The sequence below is a fragment of the Protopterus annectens genome, chromosome 2.part1, assembly GCF_019279795.1.
Source record: "Protopterus annectens isolate FY-2018-M chromosome 2.part1, PAN1.0, whole genome shotgun sequence".
NCBI classification, from domain to species: Eukaryota; Metazoa; Chordata; order Ceratodontiformes; family Protopteridae; genus Protopterus; species Protopterus annectens.
Genome location: NC_056729.1, coordinates 646087280 through 646106823, shown reverse-complemented (window position 1 = coordinate 646106823; position 19544 = coordinate 646087280). Strand labels below are relative to the sequence as shown.

The following is a 19544-nucleotide window of genomic DNA, read 5'->3' as shown; positions in this document are numbered from 1 at the left end:
GTCAGTAGTTTGTTACATCAACAAACAAAGAGGAACCAAATCTTATCCCCTTTGTCAAGAAGCACTCAGAGTGTGGCACTGGGCAATCTCTTTAAATTGCTTTCTGATAGCAACACACATTATAGGGAGTTCCAATGCAATAGCAGACAAGCTGAGCAGATGTATTCTCCAGCCTCACAAGTGGTCTCTCAATCCAAAAGTGATGGAAGAGATTTTCCTTCAGTGGGACCAGCCTTGCTGTGATCAGTTCATCTCACCCCTAAACGACAATTGCAGCAACTACTTTCCCTGATTCCCTCTCCGGGGAAATCACCAAGACAAGCACTTCTTTACATTTGGCCCTCCAGTCTCCTGTATGCTTTGCCCCCAATACCTCTAATCCCAAAATTCTTACAGAAAACCCTCAGTTTGAAGAGCAAAGTAATCCTCATTGCTCTATTTTGGCCTAGACAGATATGGTTCTCCTTTCCTTGCTCTTATTTAATTCAGCAACCATGGACTCCAGACCCACCTCCAGACCTTCTGTCCCATCCAGATGGGCTAGTTCACCTGGACATTCTGAGCCTCAAGCTGACAGCATGGTTCCTCCAGTTCCAATAGAGGCCAGGCATCTTAACCTTTCTTCCCCAGTATGCCAAATTCTCCTAACTTCTCATAAACCTTCCACACGGAAATTATATAATAGCAAATGGAAAAGATTTACCATTTGGACCTGTGAAAGGGATATTGACTCCTTTTCAGCTTCTGCTGATAATATCTTAGAGTTCTTAGCCTTTCTTTTCAATGCAGGAGCTTGCCCTTCTACAATGAGAATACAGCTAACAGCAATTTCCTATTTCCATGATGGTTTGGAAGAACATTCCTTGGATTCTCATAGATTTGGTAAGTCTTTTTTAAAAGGGACACTTTTGCTGAAACGTCCTTTTAAAGATCCTACCCCCACCTTGGGACCTAAACCTAGTGTTGCAAACTATTGCACATTATCCCTTCGAACCATTTGAAGACTGTGATCTGAAATACTTGTCATGGAAAACATTACTTTTGGTGGCAATAACCTCTGTTAGAAGGATTTCAGAAAGTCAGGCTTTATCATGTAAACCACCTTACCTGATCTTTTATAAGACAAGAGTCTCCTTACAAACAAATCCCACCTTCCTACCTAAAGTAGTGTCAGAGTCTAATATCAATCAGACAATTAATTTGCCGGTATCCTTTCCAATTTTTTTCAAACAGAGGTGAATACTGTCTATATTTGGTAAATGTTCACAGACAATTACTTTTTTACCTTCACAGGACTAAGGACATGAGGAAATCTGACAAACTATTTGTCTCCTTTTCAAGTTCTAGGTTTGGTAAACCAATCAGCAAGGTGACCTTACCCTGATGGCTCAAGGATTGTACTTTCTTTATCTATGATGAAAGGACAATTGCCTTACCTAGGCCTGTTAAAGCACATTCTACAAGATCTGTTGCCACTTCAGCAGTTTTCCATTCTAGAGCTACAATGGATGATATATGTATAGCAGCTAATTGGGCTTCTTCCCATACCTTTATTACTCATTACAAATTGGATGTGATCTCAAGGGAAAGAGCATCCTTTGGTTCAGTGGTGCTCAGGAGTATTCTTCCATGAGTTCTCCCAAGGCCTAAAGTAGCTGGGTACTCTGCCCCATATGTCAAGGATAAAATGAAAATTGACAACATCAGATAAAAAAGTTATATAGTCACCATAACTTTCCATCTGTGTTGTCCATTTTCATTTATCCTTGAGTCCCCTCCCTTCATCCCCTGGCCTTTGAAGACTGTTTGGTGGATCAGATAACATAACTTTTTCTCATGGTAGTCTTTGAGGCATAGCTGACATGGCTTTTTGAGGCTTCTTTATCTATCAGTATATATCTAATCTGCAAATTTGATCTGAGATAATTGGGAGATGGACATTATGGGTAGAGGTGAAGCACGAGCGTTTTTGGTAAGTGCGAGCTGTAGTAATACCTGAGTCAGTTCTGATATCAGAACTGAACCCATATGTCAAAGATATATGAAAATGGACAACACAGATGGAATGTTATGGTGAGAACATAACTGCTTTTTTGTCATTTCAGTGAGAGACTGAGTGCATTCTGTTTAAGGAGAGTATTTGGAGGGTATCATATGGTGAGCAGAAAGTCTTAATCTGGTGATGAGCATATGCAGGGCCAGGACTAGTTAAGATGTTGTTTAAGCAGTGGTTCAAAATTATTGAATTTTTCAGAGAGTTTAATTTCTGTGGGGATATGAATGGTATCAAAGGCTTGGCCAAGTCCAAGTATACAGTGTGAAGTGATTTGCTCGAGTCCAGTGCCTTGGTGATTTGTTCAAAAAAGTCCATCATGTTTAGGAGGCAAGATCTGCCTTTAACTAACCAAAACTTTTCTGGGTCCAGGATTTAAAGACTGCCTATGTCTTTGTTGATGAGTTCCATAATGATGCTCTGTATTGCCTTACGGCTAGTGAGACAGTGTTTGGCGCTGACAAGAAGACAGCCTGGCACATTATCTGGTCTCATGGAAATAGTGTTCTTAGCCTTGGATAGAGAACTTAGGACTTGCACAGTAATGATCAGGGGGTGGCATAGCCATATTAATGTGCTGTGGATAATTAGTTGGAGATAAGTGGAGTATAAAGTTTGAGCTGAATTTGCATTCCAATGTGTTAGTTATTTCTTCAGGGGATGAGAATGTGGTGTTACTTTATATTAATTCAGAATATTGTTGGGTAGTAATTATGAGATTCCTAACATAGCTAAAGAAGGCTGTGTGGTTATCCTTAACATGGGTGGCAATTCTCACTTCATACTTGCTTTTGGAAGATTTTGTCGATCTTTTTTAGTTCTTCTTTAGCTAATGGAGCGTTACTTTTTCTTATATGGATGATGAATTTCTTCTTCTTTTTTGTATAGCGTGGTAGTACCAGGGTTCCACCAAATGATTTTTCTCCTTAGATTTGGCACTGTATGTAGGCATTATTTGGATCAAGGCCTAAATGCAAGCCTGGAGGGGGCATAGAACTTATCCATGAATAAGACTGAATGTGATGTGAGGTTATTGAGACGGTCTGAATTTCATTAGGTCATCATTTAGTTGAATTAGATTTGCCTTGAAGTTATGAAGTAACTTGAGTCTTGTACTTAAGGTAAATCTTATGGTACAGTGGTCAGATATGACCACTGATTTGGGAATTGTAGGCGTTGAGCAAAGGGAAGGGAGCTTAAATGGTGAGAACCAAGTCCAATATTTTTTGGGCCATCATTGGAGCTTCGACTAGTTGGTCTAAGGAGTTGGCATTAATATAATCAAGAAATCTTTTTCCATATTTATGTATGGTAATATATATTCCCCAGTTTATGAAGGGGTAGTTGACGTTACCCAAAAGGAAAATGTTGGGCTGTATAGTGAGGGATGTTAATTTGTATAGATATGTCTAGTTTTTACCAGGATCATTGAGGACGTATAGTAGTCATCAGTGTTGCAGTGTTGGGTTTTATTTATCATGAGAAGGATGCAGAAGAGTTCAGTGTAATTGTTCTGAGTTATGAGTCTGGAGGTGAAATGGTTTCTTAGGAACACAGATACTCCCCCGCCAGCTAAACTTTTGAATTTGACACGTGGTCTGAAGAAGTGGTAGGTATTAAATCCCTGTACTGCAGGGGTGTTATCACTGTTCTGAAACCATGTTTCAGTAACCACACATATTTCTATATTTATCAGGGTTAGGAATGCTTGTAAGGAGTAAAACTTTTTGTTAAGGCTTATAGCACCAAGCAGTGCCACCTTAATATTTTTTTGATTATAATTGATTATGTATGTAATTTGAGGAGACTGACCTATATAGACCTAATAGAGGCACTAAGATTGAGGAAAATGTCTTGGACAATATACAGAAGCTAAGATGAGAGAGATGCAGGCTGTCCCTAGCAAAGCAACTTAGGTTGTCCTAGACTGATGTATATTGAATCCTCTCAGAATGACATCGGTAGCTCAGCCAATAATTAAAGTTAATTAGCTTTTGTTTGTATTGAAGCATCATTCTTGACAGAGGTAGAATACTACTTGATAGTTTCACACCCATTTAAGATACATACTCTGAAAGCTACATCTTGTCCCTCTTCACATGATTCATGGAGGTGCATCTCAGACTTCAAAAATGATTGCACATGAGCAAACAGCATAACTTCAGCTCTCCCAGAGTGAAAACAGAAATTGAGAAAAGGGGTTGTCATTAAAATGTTTTTTTTTGAGGGGGGGTAAAATTCAGTTACTGGCTAGTAAATGCATTGCCTGGATGTACAGCAAATAAAAAAAATAGAAAACTTGAAAAAAACTAAACCAGAAAAGGTAAAGAGAAAACACTGTCTAGGAAGGATTCTGCAGCTGTTCAGCAAAAATCAGTTTAAGCTTCAGCTTTAGTTCAAGAGATGGCTTCCAGTAATTTAAAGGAAAAATAAAGCAAATGTACTCAGAGGTGATTAAAATAAATGAAACACTGAAGGACTATATCAACTCCAATAAAAGGCTGAAATAAATAGAAGAAGCTTCAAATAACCATTCAGATGAATTGATAAAACTGCAAAAATCAGAGATTGCATGAAGAAAAAAAGTAGTAGAGTTAGAAGACAGAGTGCACAGAGAAAAGTTGAGATTTTCTGCTGTACTTGAGAAACTGGAAGGAACACACTGTACTAATTTTATGAAAGTAGAAATAAGCAACTGGACTGATGTTACTCAGCAGAAATTGTGAATTGAAAGTACACATCGAGTGTATGCTACAAACCTGGCAACGAGAAAGCAGCCAAGACCTGTATTAATAAAGATGCAATCATACCAGCAGAAGGAGTTAATCCTTACAAAAACTGTGGTAAAAGGGCAAAGTATTAAAAATTGGAGACAGCAGAGTGTTAGGAGAAAATGATTATTCACTCTACATCAGACAGAAGCAAAGAAAATTTATCCCAGCAATCAGGGAATGTCAAGAGGCAGGTGTGAGATTCAAGCTGCTTTATCCAGTTGTCTTCAAAGTGTTTTTCCTGAATGATCAAAGTCATTTTTGATGCAGAACAGGCTAAGGAGGAAATAAAAAAAGGTTTATCCAACAAAAACTGAGCCAGAAAGCAGAAAGTGACTCTGCTTCTCATTCTTCTGACTGTAAGGTTCATAGAGAGATTTTGTCAAATGAAACCTTTTCCACTGTACAAAAGGAAATGTTAGAGAGACAGAAAAAAGCACAGGAGTTTACTAGAAGAATCAGAGGTACCATGGATTTGAACCAGACTCTAGTGTTGGGAGATTTAGATGAACAGGAAGAAAACCAACAACTCTGAAATTAATGAGTAAATTAAAGACCATAAAGCATCATATCACATTTGTGAAATATGGTTTTTGCAAGAAAAAGTGGCTGAAAAACAGCACTTTTGTTGACTTTGTTAAACTTGTGGGTGGACTGTAAAGCATATACCCACTTTATATTACTAATATTTAGAAGGACATTGAAAGAGGAGAACTAACTGTAAGAAAAACAATTTTTATTCTTATTTGTATTTGTATAAATCATTTCATGATATAAATTGTATGTTATCTATGGTAAAACAGTTTGATGTAGTCTGTAGTCAGGGTTACTTGAATTGTGGGAGGAGTCTTTTCAGTGACTGTTATGTGTTAAAGATATTAAAGTAAATAATATGTTTAGTTGTAAGAAATATAGGTTTTACAGTATAAAAGAAGAGAAAAGGCTGGACAAAAGCAAGTTGAATGCAGGTTCAATGTTCATATGCTGTGATCTTGGGCTGCTAGGGTAGAGGTGCTGTGTAAAAGTGCAGATTGTATTATATGTAGAATTAGGATACTTATTTATTTTTATTTTACAAGAGTGACTGTCTAGATTACTAGATTTGACTTAAGCTGTAAACATGTATTTTTGTAAACTGGTAGGTTTTACAAATAAGACAAAATGAAAGCTATGACAATGCTAAGCTTCTTACAACTGCAGAGATGTTAACTTGTTTGTTTTCCACTGGCTAATATTCAGTGGAGTCAAGATGTCTGCACCTGAGGGCAGCTGTGCATTCCTTTCTGAATTAAATTTACAAAGACTCATTGCTGAGTACATTTCCATGGAGACACGCTGTCTGCAGATGCAAGCAGTTAATCTTGAGAATTCTGAGTATCCTTTGCTGATGGAAATGCAAACTTTAAAGGTACAATGGCATGCAGTTCAGTGAAGATGAAGTCAGAAATTATAGGACGTGAATAAGAGGTAACAACATCCCTAGAAGCCTTAATACTTTAATAGAGTTAATAGAACAGTGTACAATTTAGTTTTATTTAAGCATAGCCAGTGCACTTTTTCTTAGGCTCAAAAATTAATGTTTTCTGAAAACATATAAGCTGTTTTTGGCAGGGGAAGAGAGATAGGAAAAGAACAAACAGCAATCAGTGTAAGTGGGAGCACAGATTGTAGCATTCTGTTTAGCATGGGTAACCTTTAATTTTATGTTAGATAGTGTCTGCAAGTGCACTCATCAATACGGGCAATTGTTCACTTCTGCAGTATTAAACTTCATGTTTTGAAGATATACATAGTTTTGTGTGTTTCCTCCAAGTTAATAGGGAATGGGGATATTTTGTATTTCATTTTTTGTTGAAGGTTTCCGTTAAAATAAAAAGTCATGAAAAATATGACATAGGTTCAAATGAAAATGAGAAAAAACAACTGTACAAAAGACCAGCCTGCCAAACATTGATATACTTATGTAACACAAACTCTGGAAATATATATTCAAAAAATGTCATATTTAATCGGTGGGAACAATAGCTTTTTATCATGATCGCTATGCAGTCCATATTATCCTGGAAGGTGAATGGCCTTATGGGTACAGATAAAAAGGAAAGAGTATTGAAATATACTAAGAAATGCAGAGTGCGGATAGCAATGCTGTAGTACATGCATTTGCAAAGAAATGAGAATGTGAATTTGACAAAGAGAGGATTTCAAATGGATATTCATCAGAATATTAGGGACAGAGGAAAGGGGAAGTTATTATACTAATTCCTAGAGTGGCTCTAATAGTGGTAGATGAGGGGGGGAAATGGTAGATTTGTGGTAGTAAGGGATTATTTGAAAGGGAGAAGGATTACAATGGCACATATTTATATTCCACCAAAAACTGCTATTATGGATCTTAAGAAAATTTTGGGTGAAATAATCAGCTTTCAGCAGGGATTATTATTTATAGGTGAGGACTGGAATTTCATTTGCAATAATGAGGATGTATCAGATGACCTATAAGGGACAATTTAACAAAAGAAGGTAGATTTCTGAAGAAATTTATGAAAATATTTGATATGAAAGATGTGACTCCAGTATCAGGAACTCAGACAGAATTTACATATTATTCCCCAAGGGACAGTAACTGAGCTAGACTGCATTGAAATTATATTTCACAGAAAGTTGTCCATTTAATTGAAAGCTTTGATACACATCCAGTAACTACTACTGATCAAGCACTGATAAAAATTAAGAAAAAAATGCAAGGTAATGAAGTAAAAATAAAACATTGGTGCTCTCCTACCTACCTGTTAAAAAAGACGAATTTAAGGAATGGGTAGTGGAAATTATTCAAGAGTTTTTGGGGAAGATAGAAATATCTTCAGAAGTTATAGCTAGTGACTGGGATAAAATGAAAATGGAGTTTAAAAATAGGGGTGAAATACAAGAGAAAGAGATATGATTAAGAAATAATAGAAATTACTTAGAGGGGCTGATAAAGGTTAAAGGATTGCAGAATAAGGGGAATCTCACAGAATAAGAGTGGTAAATGCAGAGTACTAAAGAGAAAATAAGGGAGTATCTGGATAATATGCATGAGTTTAGAAAGATTGCAGTTAAGCAACTATTTTATAACAACTCCAGACCACAAAAACGTTCAGCACAATGACTTGGGCAACAGAATGTTAAAGGGTTTTTCACCAAACCTAGGGGACTTATAACAAAATAAATAAACAGAGATCCCTTAGATGTTTTAGAGATATTCCAAAAATGTTATGAAAATTTGTATAAAGCAGAGAAATGTGGAAATCAAGGAGTACAAATGGAAATATTTATGGAAGATTTAATTATGCCAAGGTTAGAGGTAGTCAAGGCTCAACAGCTAACAGTTATGATAGGAGTGATGAGATTAAAACAGTGATGTATAATCAGTCTTCAGGAAAGTCTCCAATAACAGATGGAATTCCTGTGGAAGTTTGGAAATTAGGAGGGAAGAAAGTGATAAAGATCTGAAGATTTTGTTTAACACTATTTTAAAAGAAGGGCAAGCACCAACATCTTAGAAGAAGGTAGTGCTGGCTATGTTACCTAAAGATGGCAAGGACCCTTCAGACCCAGCTTCATATACATGCATTTCAATTTTAAACCATGACTATGAAGTGTTTATGTCTATACCAGCTAACGAGCTAAGCTAACATGAGAATGGAGAAAGGAAATTTTGTCAGTATGGATGACTGCAAGGAGGAGTACAGAAAATAGGCAAGAGTGGAATGGAATTTACTAGAGAAACCTGGAAAAGGAACCAAGATATTGGGAGCAAATAACTGAAGCAGGAAAGGTAATAGAGTGGGATGAGGCCAAGTAGACATTTGGATTGTAGGCTAGAGACTGCCTTCCATACCAGGGCCTGATCTCAGAGTAAAGGCAAAGAGAAAAGGATGGGGGACTTTTGATTGAAAGTCCTGCTATTTCACAGTTTTTAGTTGACTCTAGAATAGAAGCAGCTATTAAAAAAGGGAAAATTTGCATATTAAATATTGCATGATAACAATAAGAATCAATCAAAGGAGATTAGAAAAGACTGGGAAGAGAAACTGGAAAAGCAGTTTACAAGAAAACAATGGGAAGACACATGTATGTGTCCCAAGTCTGCATCCAAGTCCAGAAGGTTTAGCATCTCTGCTTGGAAGTGTTTGCATGGGTAATTTATATACCAAACAGACCTCAAATATTTTTTCCACAGATAGATAGCAAATTTTGGAGGTATGATGGAGAAGAGATAGGTAACTGGTGACTGGGAACATATGTGTTGGGAGTGTGATGAGTTGGCAGATTTAAAAAATTCCTTACGGAGTACTCCATCAGAAATATTGGGTGAGCAAATGGCTGTAAGTTAGGAAATTATTCTTTTGAGCTGGGATACAGGGTCTGAACTGACTAGACATAGTAAGGCCTTATTGAGATTAATTTTATTGTCTTCCAATAAAGCAATTACTAGAAAATGTAGATCAAAGTCTGCATCAACTGTATTTGAGGTGTTGATTATTATAAAAGAGATGAAAGAATTAGAAGAGGCATCTTTAGAAAAGCAAATGAACAAATTACATAAAAGTAAATTAAAATTGTGGGAACAATACAAACGTAATAATGTTCAGGAGGTGGAGGAGTGCATTTTAAGGGAAGGCAGGAATTCAGCAGTTTTTTGTAATGTTGGACTTGATGCTAGTAGCAAAGAAAATGCATGTGGAAAATGTTAAAATGGTTTGTTTTCTTTTCTGTTAATGCATGTTTGCCTCTGACTTATGTGATATATAAAGAAGGTGTTTAAAAAATGGAGGTGCATCTCAAATCATTTACTCCGACATGCACAGTGAAAAGGTCATATGTATACCAAGACTAGAAGATCTTCAGGTCCCTAGGGAGATTGTGGGTCATGGCACCTGAAGAACAGCTAACAGTGACTAGGTCCTTGCTCAGCCTAGTATGCAGAGCAACTATGTGTCTAACTATAGAGTCAGCTATGACCAGAACATTGCCAGATATACAACCTTGATTCTAAGAAAGTAAGGCTTTTGCATGCTGGTTGTGCGACCCTGTTTTGTGGCTATAGTGTCAGTGAGAACTGTATGTGGTTTAGAGCTTTTCATGCTGGATAGTATGCAGGAGGTAGATGTGGGGGTTGGATTTAAAAGTTCTAGGAGACTTGAGCAGAGATTATTTAACCTTACCAGCATAAGATAGTTTTTTGTTTACAGTATTTGGATGTTGAGTAAGTATAGGTGGGGGGCTGAGGCTTTGTTAAGCATACTGCATGCTACTGGTTTAAAGAGGAACACCTCCAGTTTAGTTAAGTATTTACATCCCTCAGAGATAGAGTCCTTTGGGTTAGGTAGATGTTCATTTTCAGTGAGCAAGAGGCAGTGTACCCTGTGCTATAAGGCAGGCAGTAGAAAGAGGATCAGTATGTTGTCTCCCAATGATGACAAGTGCAGTCATGTAATGAAGGTTAATGAGCACTAGAGAGGGGCAGGGGAAATAATACTAGGGGAAGTTTATTGGTCTGGTGAAACAGGATTGTGCAGCCATGAGAAGGATCATGGAAATCTGCTCATGACAGTTCATCTCAACGCAGCTGCGTGCAACACAATGCAGCCCAACAAAAGGTACTGTAACAAAGTAAAAGTAGATAATGCATTCACAGGAGTTACAAGAAAGTATCAATGAAGAAATCCACTGCTTAAAGACAGGATGGCCAAAACATTAGGCCAAACAGGTTACAAAACAATAAATAAAATGCAGAAAAATTAACAGACAATGCAGAAAGCAGCTCTAAATGGCTATATCAGTTAAACAACTTAAGTGCGTGTTCGCACACATATACACACACACACACACACACACACACACACACTCAAACACCCATTAAATTACTTTCCTGGCTTCTACTCTGATTTTAAAACTCCAACAGATTAAAACATGCTGGTGATGCAGTGCTGTTGCATCTTACCAGAAGACAAGGCCAAGCTACACTCTATGCAGTAAGTATTAATTAAGGAAACAAAATAATCGGTGAAATACAAGTGAAATCTGATACCCAAGAAGTGAAAGCTACTCAAGACCTGCAATAGTTTGTTTATCTCTCAGTTAGATCAAATCATTACTTAAATCTAGGATGAAAAAAACACCAGGCCAAACAGATTACTCAAAAAAAGAAAATAACATACAGAAATTATAACAAGTAATGCAGAGAGTAGTTCTTAATAGGTATAGCAGTCAGGAAATTTCAACACTGAGTGTATGTGATGCAGGCCTCTGGAGTCTTATCAGAAGACAATTAATAAAATGGTAATAATATCAGACTTGGCTGTATTTCTACATAATAATGGTTAGTGATTTCAGACCACATAAAACATCAGGTATATACAGCTATTGTTTATGAGAACAAAATGTTTTTTTTTTCTTTGAAATGTCTGAAAGCATCATATATTTTACACATTTCAGAAGTGATTCAGATAATATTTTTAATTTTGATAGTAGATTTCTATTACATTATTTGTAATTTAATTTTAATAAAACTTCAAGAGGTTTAGAATGAATTAAGTAATGCTCACTATTAAATCAGTTATGACAAAATTGTCATTATATAGTGGTAGCTACATAATATTAAAAAGTGAAAACTTACTGGATAAATCAAGTTTCATAAACTCAAAATTCATATGGTCAAGACCATCTGACTGAGTTTCCAAAAACTCGAACTACAAAAAATACAAATATCTACCTTCATTCCCCGGAGGGGGGGGGGGTTGTGCCTCCCACACCCGCCTGCAAATTATAAATTATATATACCAACTCCAAGTTCACACTACAGTGTGGAAAAAGATACATTTCCTGATCCTCACTGCACTGCAACCTCCATTCAAAAGCTGTGAGTTTTCAAAAACTAGATCATATGGTCTCGACCATGTGAATTTCAAGTCTGTGAAAACTTGATCATCTGAGAGGGACACATCTTATCAGATGCCAAAAGATAGAATACTGTTAACATTACAAAAGAAATTGGAATATTTTAGAATGTACTTCACTGTCTTGCACACAATTCCAGATGAAACTTGAATAAAATGCAGTAATCACAAAAATACTTCATCTTTACAATAACAATCAAATTCTTTGATACAAATCCACACTATATTAATCATTTTTGCTAAAATTAATTTAAAAAAATTACAAAATAGAATGGACTCGTTATGTAACCAAAACACTATCCTATATTGGAAAACTGTCAAGAGAGTTTGACAGCTGATTAACAGCCATTTGTTTGAATGCTTTTACATCAAGGTAAATTCACCAAAATATCTTTCTGTCACAATGGAGTTTTATATTTCCTCCACTGTTGTGCAACCTCAGAGTAGGTATTTTTACATTTGGGGAAGTCCAGTCATGAGAGTACAGGGTGGCTTGCCTCATTGCAGAAAACACTTGTGATGTTCCCTTGAAGTTATTTCAAATGAGAGGTACAACAGTTAAGTGGTTACACTGTGTAAGAATACATGCATCACTAAGCTAGCCGCAATCACATCAGCAAGATGGCACACAAGCTAAATTAAGTTCTAAAATACTATGGCATTATTTTGAAAAGAAGGGATTTTTTTTTAATTCTGTAATAGCAATATCTCGTGTTTGGGTGTGAGTAGTGCATGGTTGACTTTGATCCCTGGTGAACCATATCACCTGTGGGTAAACACATTAGCCACATTAATTTATAATGTACTGCTTAACTATGCATTCTTAATCAGGAATAAATGAGATTATATTAATAAAAAATGAAGAAACATTTATCTTTATAAGCCATAGCAGCTAGAGCATATAAATAATATTTTTGTTGAATCTGCTGTTTAATGAGTTTAACTATTCGATGATTATATTTTGCTATATAAAAACAGATACAAATACTATTTAACCTGGTGGAAACTTTGTGATGAGAACATAACTATAATTTTTTAGGAAGATGGTAATGATAATGAATATATCAGGACTGTCCAGCAATATAAATTAAATAAAGTTATATGTGTTTTTAATACTTTATGCATCTTGCCATATTTTCTGACTTAAGTTTTAATGGTTTTGTTTAATTAAACTTATTCCTGTTGTATTGAATATATTTCTTAAATGCTACCATTAATTTTGTACAAATATGATTCTTATTTTTTTTTCTTATAGAAGCTATCAAGTCTAGTGTAGTGTTGCAGATTCATCTTCACCAGTCAAATATATACTTATAACTACAAGCTTAAATAAGGCCATTCATTCTAGTTATACATCTATGTACCAATTGCACAAAGGAAATAAGATATAGTAAAAAAGAATATTTAAATGCCAGTCTTGTACTGCACATTTTGAGGTACAAAGAACATGTTACAGTTTTTTTAAAAAAAAGAGGCATTTGCAATATTTCTTAATCAAGCCATTCAGCTTGCAAAAATAAATAAATAAATAAAGGCAAAATAGTTTGCAATATTTCTTAACCAGGCCTTTCAGCTTGCAAAACAAAAATAAATAAATAAATAAATAAAGACAAAATAATTCTTCCTACTATGAATCCATCCATCCACAATACCTTTTTTCATTTTTGCACATGGAGTTGGGGTGTCATTTCAACAGTAACAATCATCTAGAACCAAAGTTTACACTGCCAGGTATTTAGCATTGCTGCATGCTATGAATGTTCATGTACAACTTAGCTGTTAAATGCAATAGGCTAAGGACATCAGACCATCTAGTTTTTTATGAAAGGTGGACAAGAAAGATTTGTCAAGCACAAGACACTTTCAGGATGGAAGGACAATTGTGTCATCCCTTATTATGATAAATATACATCTTTGAGGACATGACAGTTTTCCCCAGGGAGAGCAGGTGAATTTTGTTCATTAGATTTTGTCAACAGCTGAAATCATCCACCCCAGAGACATGTATCCTATACTTAGGTGCTATAATCTCAGAGTTTTTCATATTTTGTTGGGGCATATATCCTCTTCCTTCTTGGGAGAGTCACTAGAATTCCCACTGCTAAGACAATTTTAAGTCAACAAAAAGATTTGGTAGATAGGATTCAGTGAATTATTTTTCATCTCGGCTAATTTTGGGCAATTGTAGAGGGCCCTAAAGATCTGAATTGGGTAACCACACTTTCAATTAAAAGAGATAATGTTTCTGCGTCTTTTTTTCAGAAATGTTCAAGTCAGGACACCTGCAAAGTTGCTACCTGGACTTCTGTACACCATTTTACCAAACATTATAGACTTGTCTGTCACTCCAGAGCTAGAGTAGGTGTTGCCTTCAATTGTACATATCTTGCTTCCCTAGCTCTGTCATTGTTTTCCTTTAGACATGCTATGGTACATTTTATGTATTCTAATCAAGGGTAAAGAATACAAAATCCAGCAGCAGTATACATTATTTGAAGAATAGTACAATTATGTGAATTATTCTTCATAACTGTAGATTCTGAAATACTAGGATGCCTACTGCTAGGTAGACTTCATCCCTGCACCCCCCTTAATCATATTCTGTGCTTTCTCTACACTGTTAGTAAATATTACAATATTTTACTTGTATTGTTCTACATTCATGCTGCTGAATTCTGACTTTAATATGATGTTTTAAGGTCTTTTTATTATAGAACATATTTGTTGTAATTGTAGCAAAAATTACTGAGTCTGAGCTGCATTTCAAAGGGCACCATTCTCGTAACATCTGTGTTACCCAATAGCAGCCAGAGCTCAGGCAAAAAAACAGCTGCTTTAATTTCGGAGTGATGGAAAATGGTCATTGACAAGTATTATCAAACAGTAATGACTATGGCAGCTAGGAGAAGATATCCATTTAGTCCGTGATCTAATGTTATGATGAGAATCTAATAAAAGCAGCTCAGACAGTTGTATTCTCATTACCAAACCCAGCTTGCGAGGGCATTAGCACAAGCAGGATGGACCTCAGTGCATGAACATGAATGCTATGACTCTGGACAGTTCTATCTACTGTTGCTCTCCCTCTGGCTGTGAATTGCCATCATTTGGTCTCTCTGTCACTCACTCTCATTCCTTTTTATGCCATGTAGGAGCCACCTGATTTTTTGCCCTACCAAGCTGCACACATTACAACACCTTGGGATTTCTTTTCTCTTCTCAAATGCTGAAAACCATACTGTGTTAACTTTTTTGAGTTTGTTTATTTATAGTCAGAGAAATGGTACTGATGGAAGGAAGTACATCTCCCACATTTCTCACTACTGCTGCTTCTCTGTATCTCATTGTCTCTGTCTCACACTGACTCACTTATTAGCTTATTGTCAGAGTCCTAAAACACCTGAAAAATTATTTAAAGATCCTTTCCACAAGTAAACTTTGAATAATCACCTCTGAAAACTGATTTAACTCTTTAAAGTTCCAGTGTACAAAGTCTATACGTTTGTCAAATGTGAGCCCAATACACTAGCATTCACTTAAAAAACACATACACAGCATTTATGGTTCAGCTAGTAGAGCTTTATTATTTTATTAGACATATTATCCCAGGCTTTACTGGAAGTCTTTCCTTACAGCTCTACTTCATAAACATGACTACTCCCAAAAGAATTGATTTTTACCCAGAAGTCAGAATTTACATTGTTTAGAATTTATTCCACTGCTAATGTTTTGCACCAGTTTTTCAAGGTATGCTGTGAGAGAAGCACTAGTTACAGCAGCGGTGATCTCCCCTTCAATTAATGTCCTTGCTGTGCCTGTCATTACTTGAATTTTCTTTGAATTACAGCTCTGCATTATGTTAGACAGTTCCATAGAAAGTTTACTTATTTATCATTTGTTGACCAAGTTAGTCCCACTAGGCTAGTGACCTCTTTTAAAGGGACCCAATGTGGTATTTTTACTACTAACGGAAATTTGATCAGGACACCAGGAAACTTCCACTACTCTTTTCAGTAAATGATGTAGGATCTTTTATGTCCATCTGAGCTACCACCAGCTGAAGCAGATGCCATCTGACCTACCACTAACATAAGCAAATAGGACCTTTGTTTAATTTCTCATCCAAAGGAAGGCACACTCAGAAGTGCAGCACCCCAAAATGCTGCACTGCAGTGTTAGAAATTTGTAAATTAATGTAATCACTTGCTGTGGTGACAGAACCAACAGCCATCTGATCTTCACCAAATGGGAGTGTGCTATCTATTGATCCATTAATTCTTACTTGAGTGTGTGTATATGTATATGTGTGTGTATATATATATATATATATATATATATATATATATATATATGGGTCTACTTTTCTTTGTCGAAATGTCATTATTTCAAAAAAGAAAAGTAGAGGACCACTTACGCAAAAGTGCACTTAAATGAAAGTGCACTTTCGCGAATAACGGTTCAATGAACCGCTTAGAAACACTGCGGCGCCGAAGCACAATACAGTGGGGAAAAGGGAATTTACCTGTTTCCCTGTTGTAGTGCAATCTTGGAGTTAGTATATTTAAGTAGCAGGGGTGTGGGGGGCTTGCCCCCTTGCAAAACACTATTTTTTGTGTTTTTTATCAGTTTGTTGAACCGATATTCATGAAAGGGCACTTTCATTTAAGTGCACTTTCGCGTAAGTGGTCCTCTACTTTTCTTTTTTGAAATAATGAAATTTCGACAAAGAAAAGTAGATCCATATATATATATATATATATATATATATATATATATATATATATATATAAAAATATATAGATATAGATATATATATATGTGTGTTTGTGTGTGTGTGTGTGTGTGTGTGTGTGTGCTTGTGTGTGTGTATGTGTGTGTTAGAAGAGAGAAAGGTATAAGGAAAGGGCATGATTTGTACAAATCACATTATTTGTAGACAAATAGGTTGGTGATGTTGATGATGAAAGACACAGGGATGAAAGGGGGACATGGTTGGAAGCTACAGCTGAGGATATTTTAAGTTAGATATGACAAAATGTTACTGCACTGATAGGGTAGTGGGAAACTTCAACGTACTGACACAGTTGCACAGTGTAAGTTATCACAGGGGTTCAGATTTGTTTAGGACAGAGCAGGAAAAGAATGTGGCAGAATATAGGAAGAAAGCTACATGGGGAGATTTTGTATGTTTGCATGATGTTTTTTACACTTGTTTTCATGAAATGGTTTATTAATTAAATACTTTGTTGTTTCTTTTCTATTGCAGCTGATTTTTCTCTGTACCTATGAAGACAAGATAAACTATGATGCTTTCCTTAAAGCTCTGAATTTCTAAGTTTTCTGTCAAGAAAGAAGAAATATCTCCACAGCTGATAAAATCTAAGTAAAATAATTTTCACCATGGCCCGATCTCCAAAAGAAGCATGATCATTTTTAATAGACAATAATTTCAGATGTTTATTTAAGAAATAACTCTTTTCAGCGTGTGTTTTTCTACATAACACTACATAACTGTTGCAATATAGTATGCAAGTATGTGATTTCTGAAGAATCACAGCTTGAGGAGACAAAGGGCAGCCTTTTATTTTGCAGTATTTCTTTCCAGCGTTTTAGTTCACTAACTGCATAAAAATGAAAAATCCCTGTCTCTTGTAGGTTTGCACAGTGGATAGCATTGTCGGATCCCTGCAAGAGGTTCTCCAGTTCAACTCTCAGCTGGGGTTCCTTCTGTGTGGAGTCTGCATGTTTGTCCAGGTGCTCCATTTTCCTTCCTCATTCCAAAGACAGGCAGTAAGTGGACTGGGCATTCTAAACTGGCTGTGAGTGTGTGGCATGGAAGAACTACCATGGCAGGGCTAGCACCTGGCAGTGTAAACCTTGACTCTAAACAGTTGTCACTGTGACACCCTAACCCCATTTGCAAAAAGAGGAAAAGGGATTGTGAATGGATGTACCAGCAATTTCTTTTGGGTCATGGGCTTATGGTGGAAAATTACTTATCCAAAAAAATAACATTACTTTTTAAAGAAATGTCATCATAAGTAATACAGTGTTTGAACTGAAAAATCATTATGACAAAAATAAAGTATTTGACACACTGGAGTAGCTGGATGTCTTATTTTAATGATCTCTCATTCTGTGATGCTTATTTGATGGAAGCTGCAAGTTTCTGTGGATAATGAGCAGACTAACTAGGACATGTAATCCTTATTGGTTCTACTATGAAACTCTAAATTCCACAATCCTGAGCAGGGCCGAATCCAGCATTAGGCAACCTAAGCAGCTGCCCAAGGCCAAGTGCTGGCAGGGGACCTACCAGGACATTAATTTAATAAAAAAAGTTACATTTAATTAAAAATAGTTTTGCGCTTAATATTGCATGCACCTACTGCTTTAAGACCTTCCAGTTCCTGTTCCAGCCAATAAAATGGTATGTATAAGATTTTGATTGCCTGGTGTCCCAAACAGAATCCACACACAAGAGGTAATGCACACGGATAGCTAGCATTACATTTTGATTGCCTTGAATTTGAATTTAACCCAAATGACAGCAACCCACTACTAAATGAACAGCAGCAGTTTTTTTGCAAGTATGGATGGATTCAACCCAAATGGCAGCATTTTTCAAACACACAGCTGCCTTGTATTTGAATTGAACCCAAATGGCAGCATTTTTCAAACACACAGCTGCCTTGTATTTGAATTGAACCCAAATGGCAGAATTTTTTTTGCAGGCACTATGGATGGAATTACCCCACTTACAGGTACAAAACAGACACAGACATTGATGGCAGCAGAGTGTTTGTGTATATAAAATGCCATTATTACAGAGGGCAGTTTAGTCACTTAAATCACTTGCTCAGGTTCAAACCCTATATCATAACTGTAGGAGACAGGAGCCTTAATCCTCCATACCAAGCTGATGGACTGCCTGGTAAATCACTCAGCATTACTGTTAGTCAGTCAGTCAGTCAATGTCAGTCATCAGAGTTGGTTGAAATGTTCTCAAATGGGTACTTTGGTCATTATTGGTTCATACATGTTGTTTCACTGCTTACTGGAAAAATATTGCTGTATTAAACAAGAAATTTAAAATTATCTGGAAGGTAAATCAAACAACATATTCATTTATAAGTGCTCCTAAAAATGTGTGCAGCTGGTCCATGTTTGAAAATAGTCTGGGGACCAAGGTGCACTGGCCTAGGTGTATTTTATATGAATGTGAATTTCACTGCATTGTCATTGAATGTGAGATTTGAGGGGAAGAGAAATTTACTGTTGGTCTTGCTAAGTCTGTTTTAAATGTGCAACTATTTTGTTGTGTTTAACTCATTACAGCCGAGTGCGCTTCCAGGCATTGCTGCAGTTACCGCCTACTGTGCCTCTACTCGTCAAATATTGCTTGTTCATATTTGCATTAATAATTCCAAAACCATGTTGCATACAGAATATTTTATCTTGAAGCATACATCATGGCAAACACAAATTGTGCTGATATTTGACTTCTGCCAATGAGCATTTCTTAGAAATGTAAGGTGATAACTTCATTTTTTTAAAGGCTCAAGCCACACCCACAGGTACACACTCAAAAGAGCTGTACTGGAGGAAATGGCATCAGTGATTGAGTTATAAAATTTGAAAGCAGTGTAGTGGTACAACAAGTAGCAGCTTGCCTTTGGTGCAGAAGGATGCAGGTTTTATTACCCTGACAGGTAGATAGAATTCTGACACTACAGTGTACCATAATGGGCTGCTGCAGTTTGTGTGTGCTGCCCTTCA

The 19544-nt window shown here is 36.3% G+C and overlaps 1 protein-coding gene across 1 annotated transcript in view; it reads left to right on the top strand.

The window, feature by feature from the left end:
- The window catches only part of EFHC1 (EF-hand domain containing 1), an 856688-nt gene extending 838821 nt beyond the window's left edge, over positions 1-17867 (top strand). Inside the window, exon 11 of the mRNA XM_044062385.1 lies at positions 17032-17867. Within this exon, the coding sequence (XP_043918320.1) occupies positions 17032-17100 (69 nt within the window). The 3' untranslated portion in view covers positions 17101-17867. The remainder of the gene's footprint in view (positions 1-17031) is intronic.
- The last annotated feature ends 1677 nt before the right edge of the window (positions 17868-19544 follow it).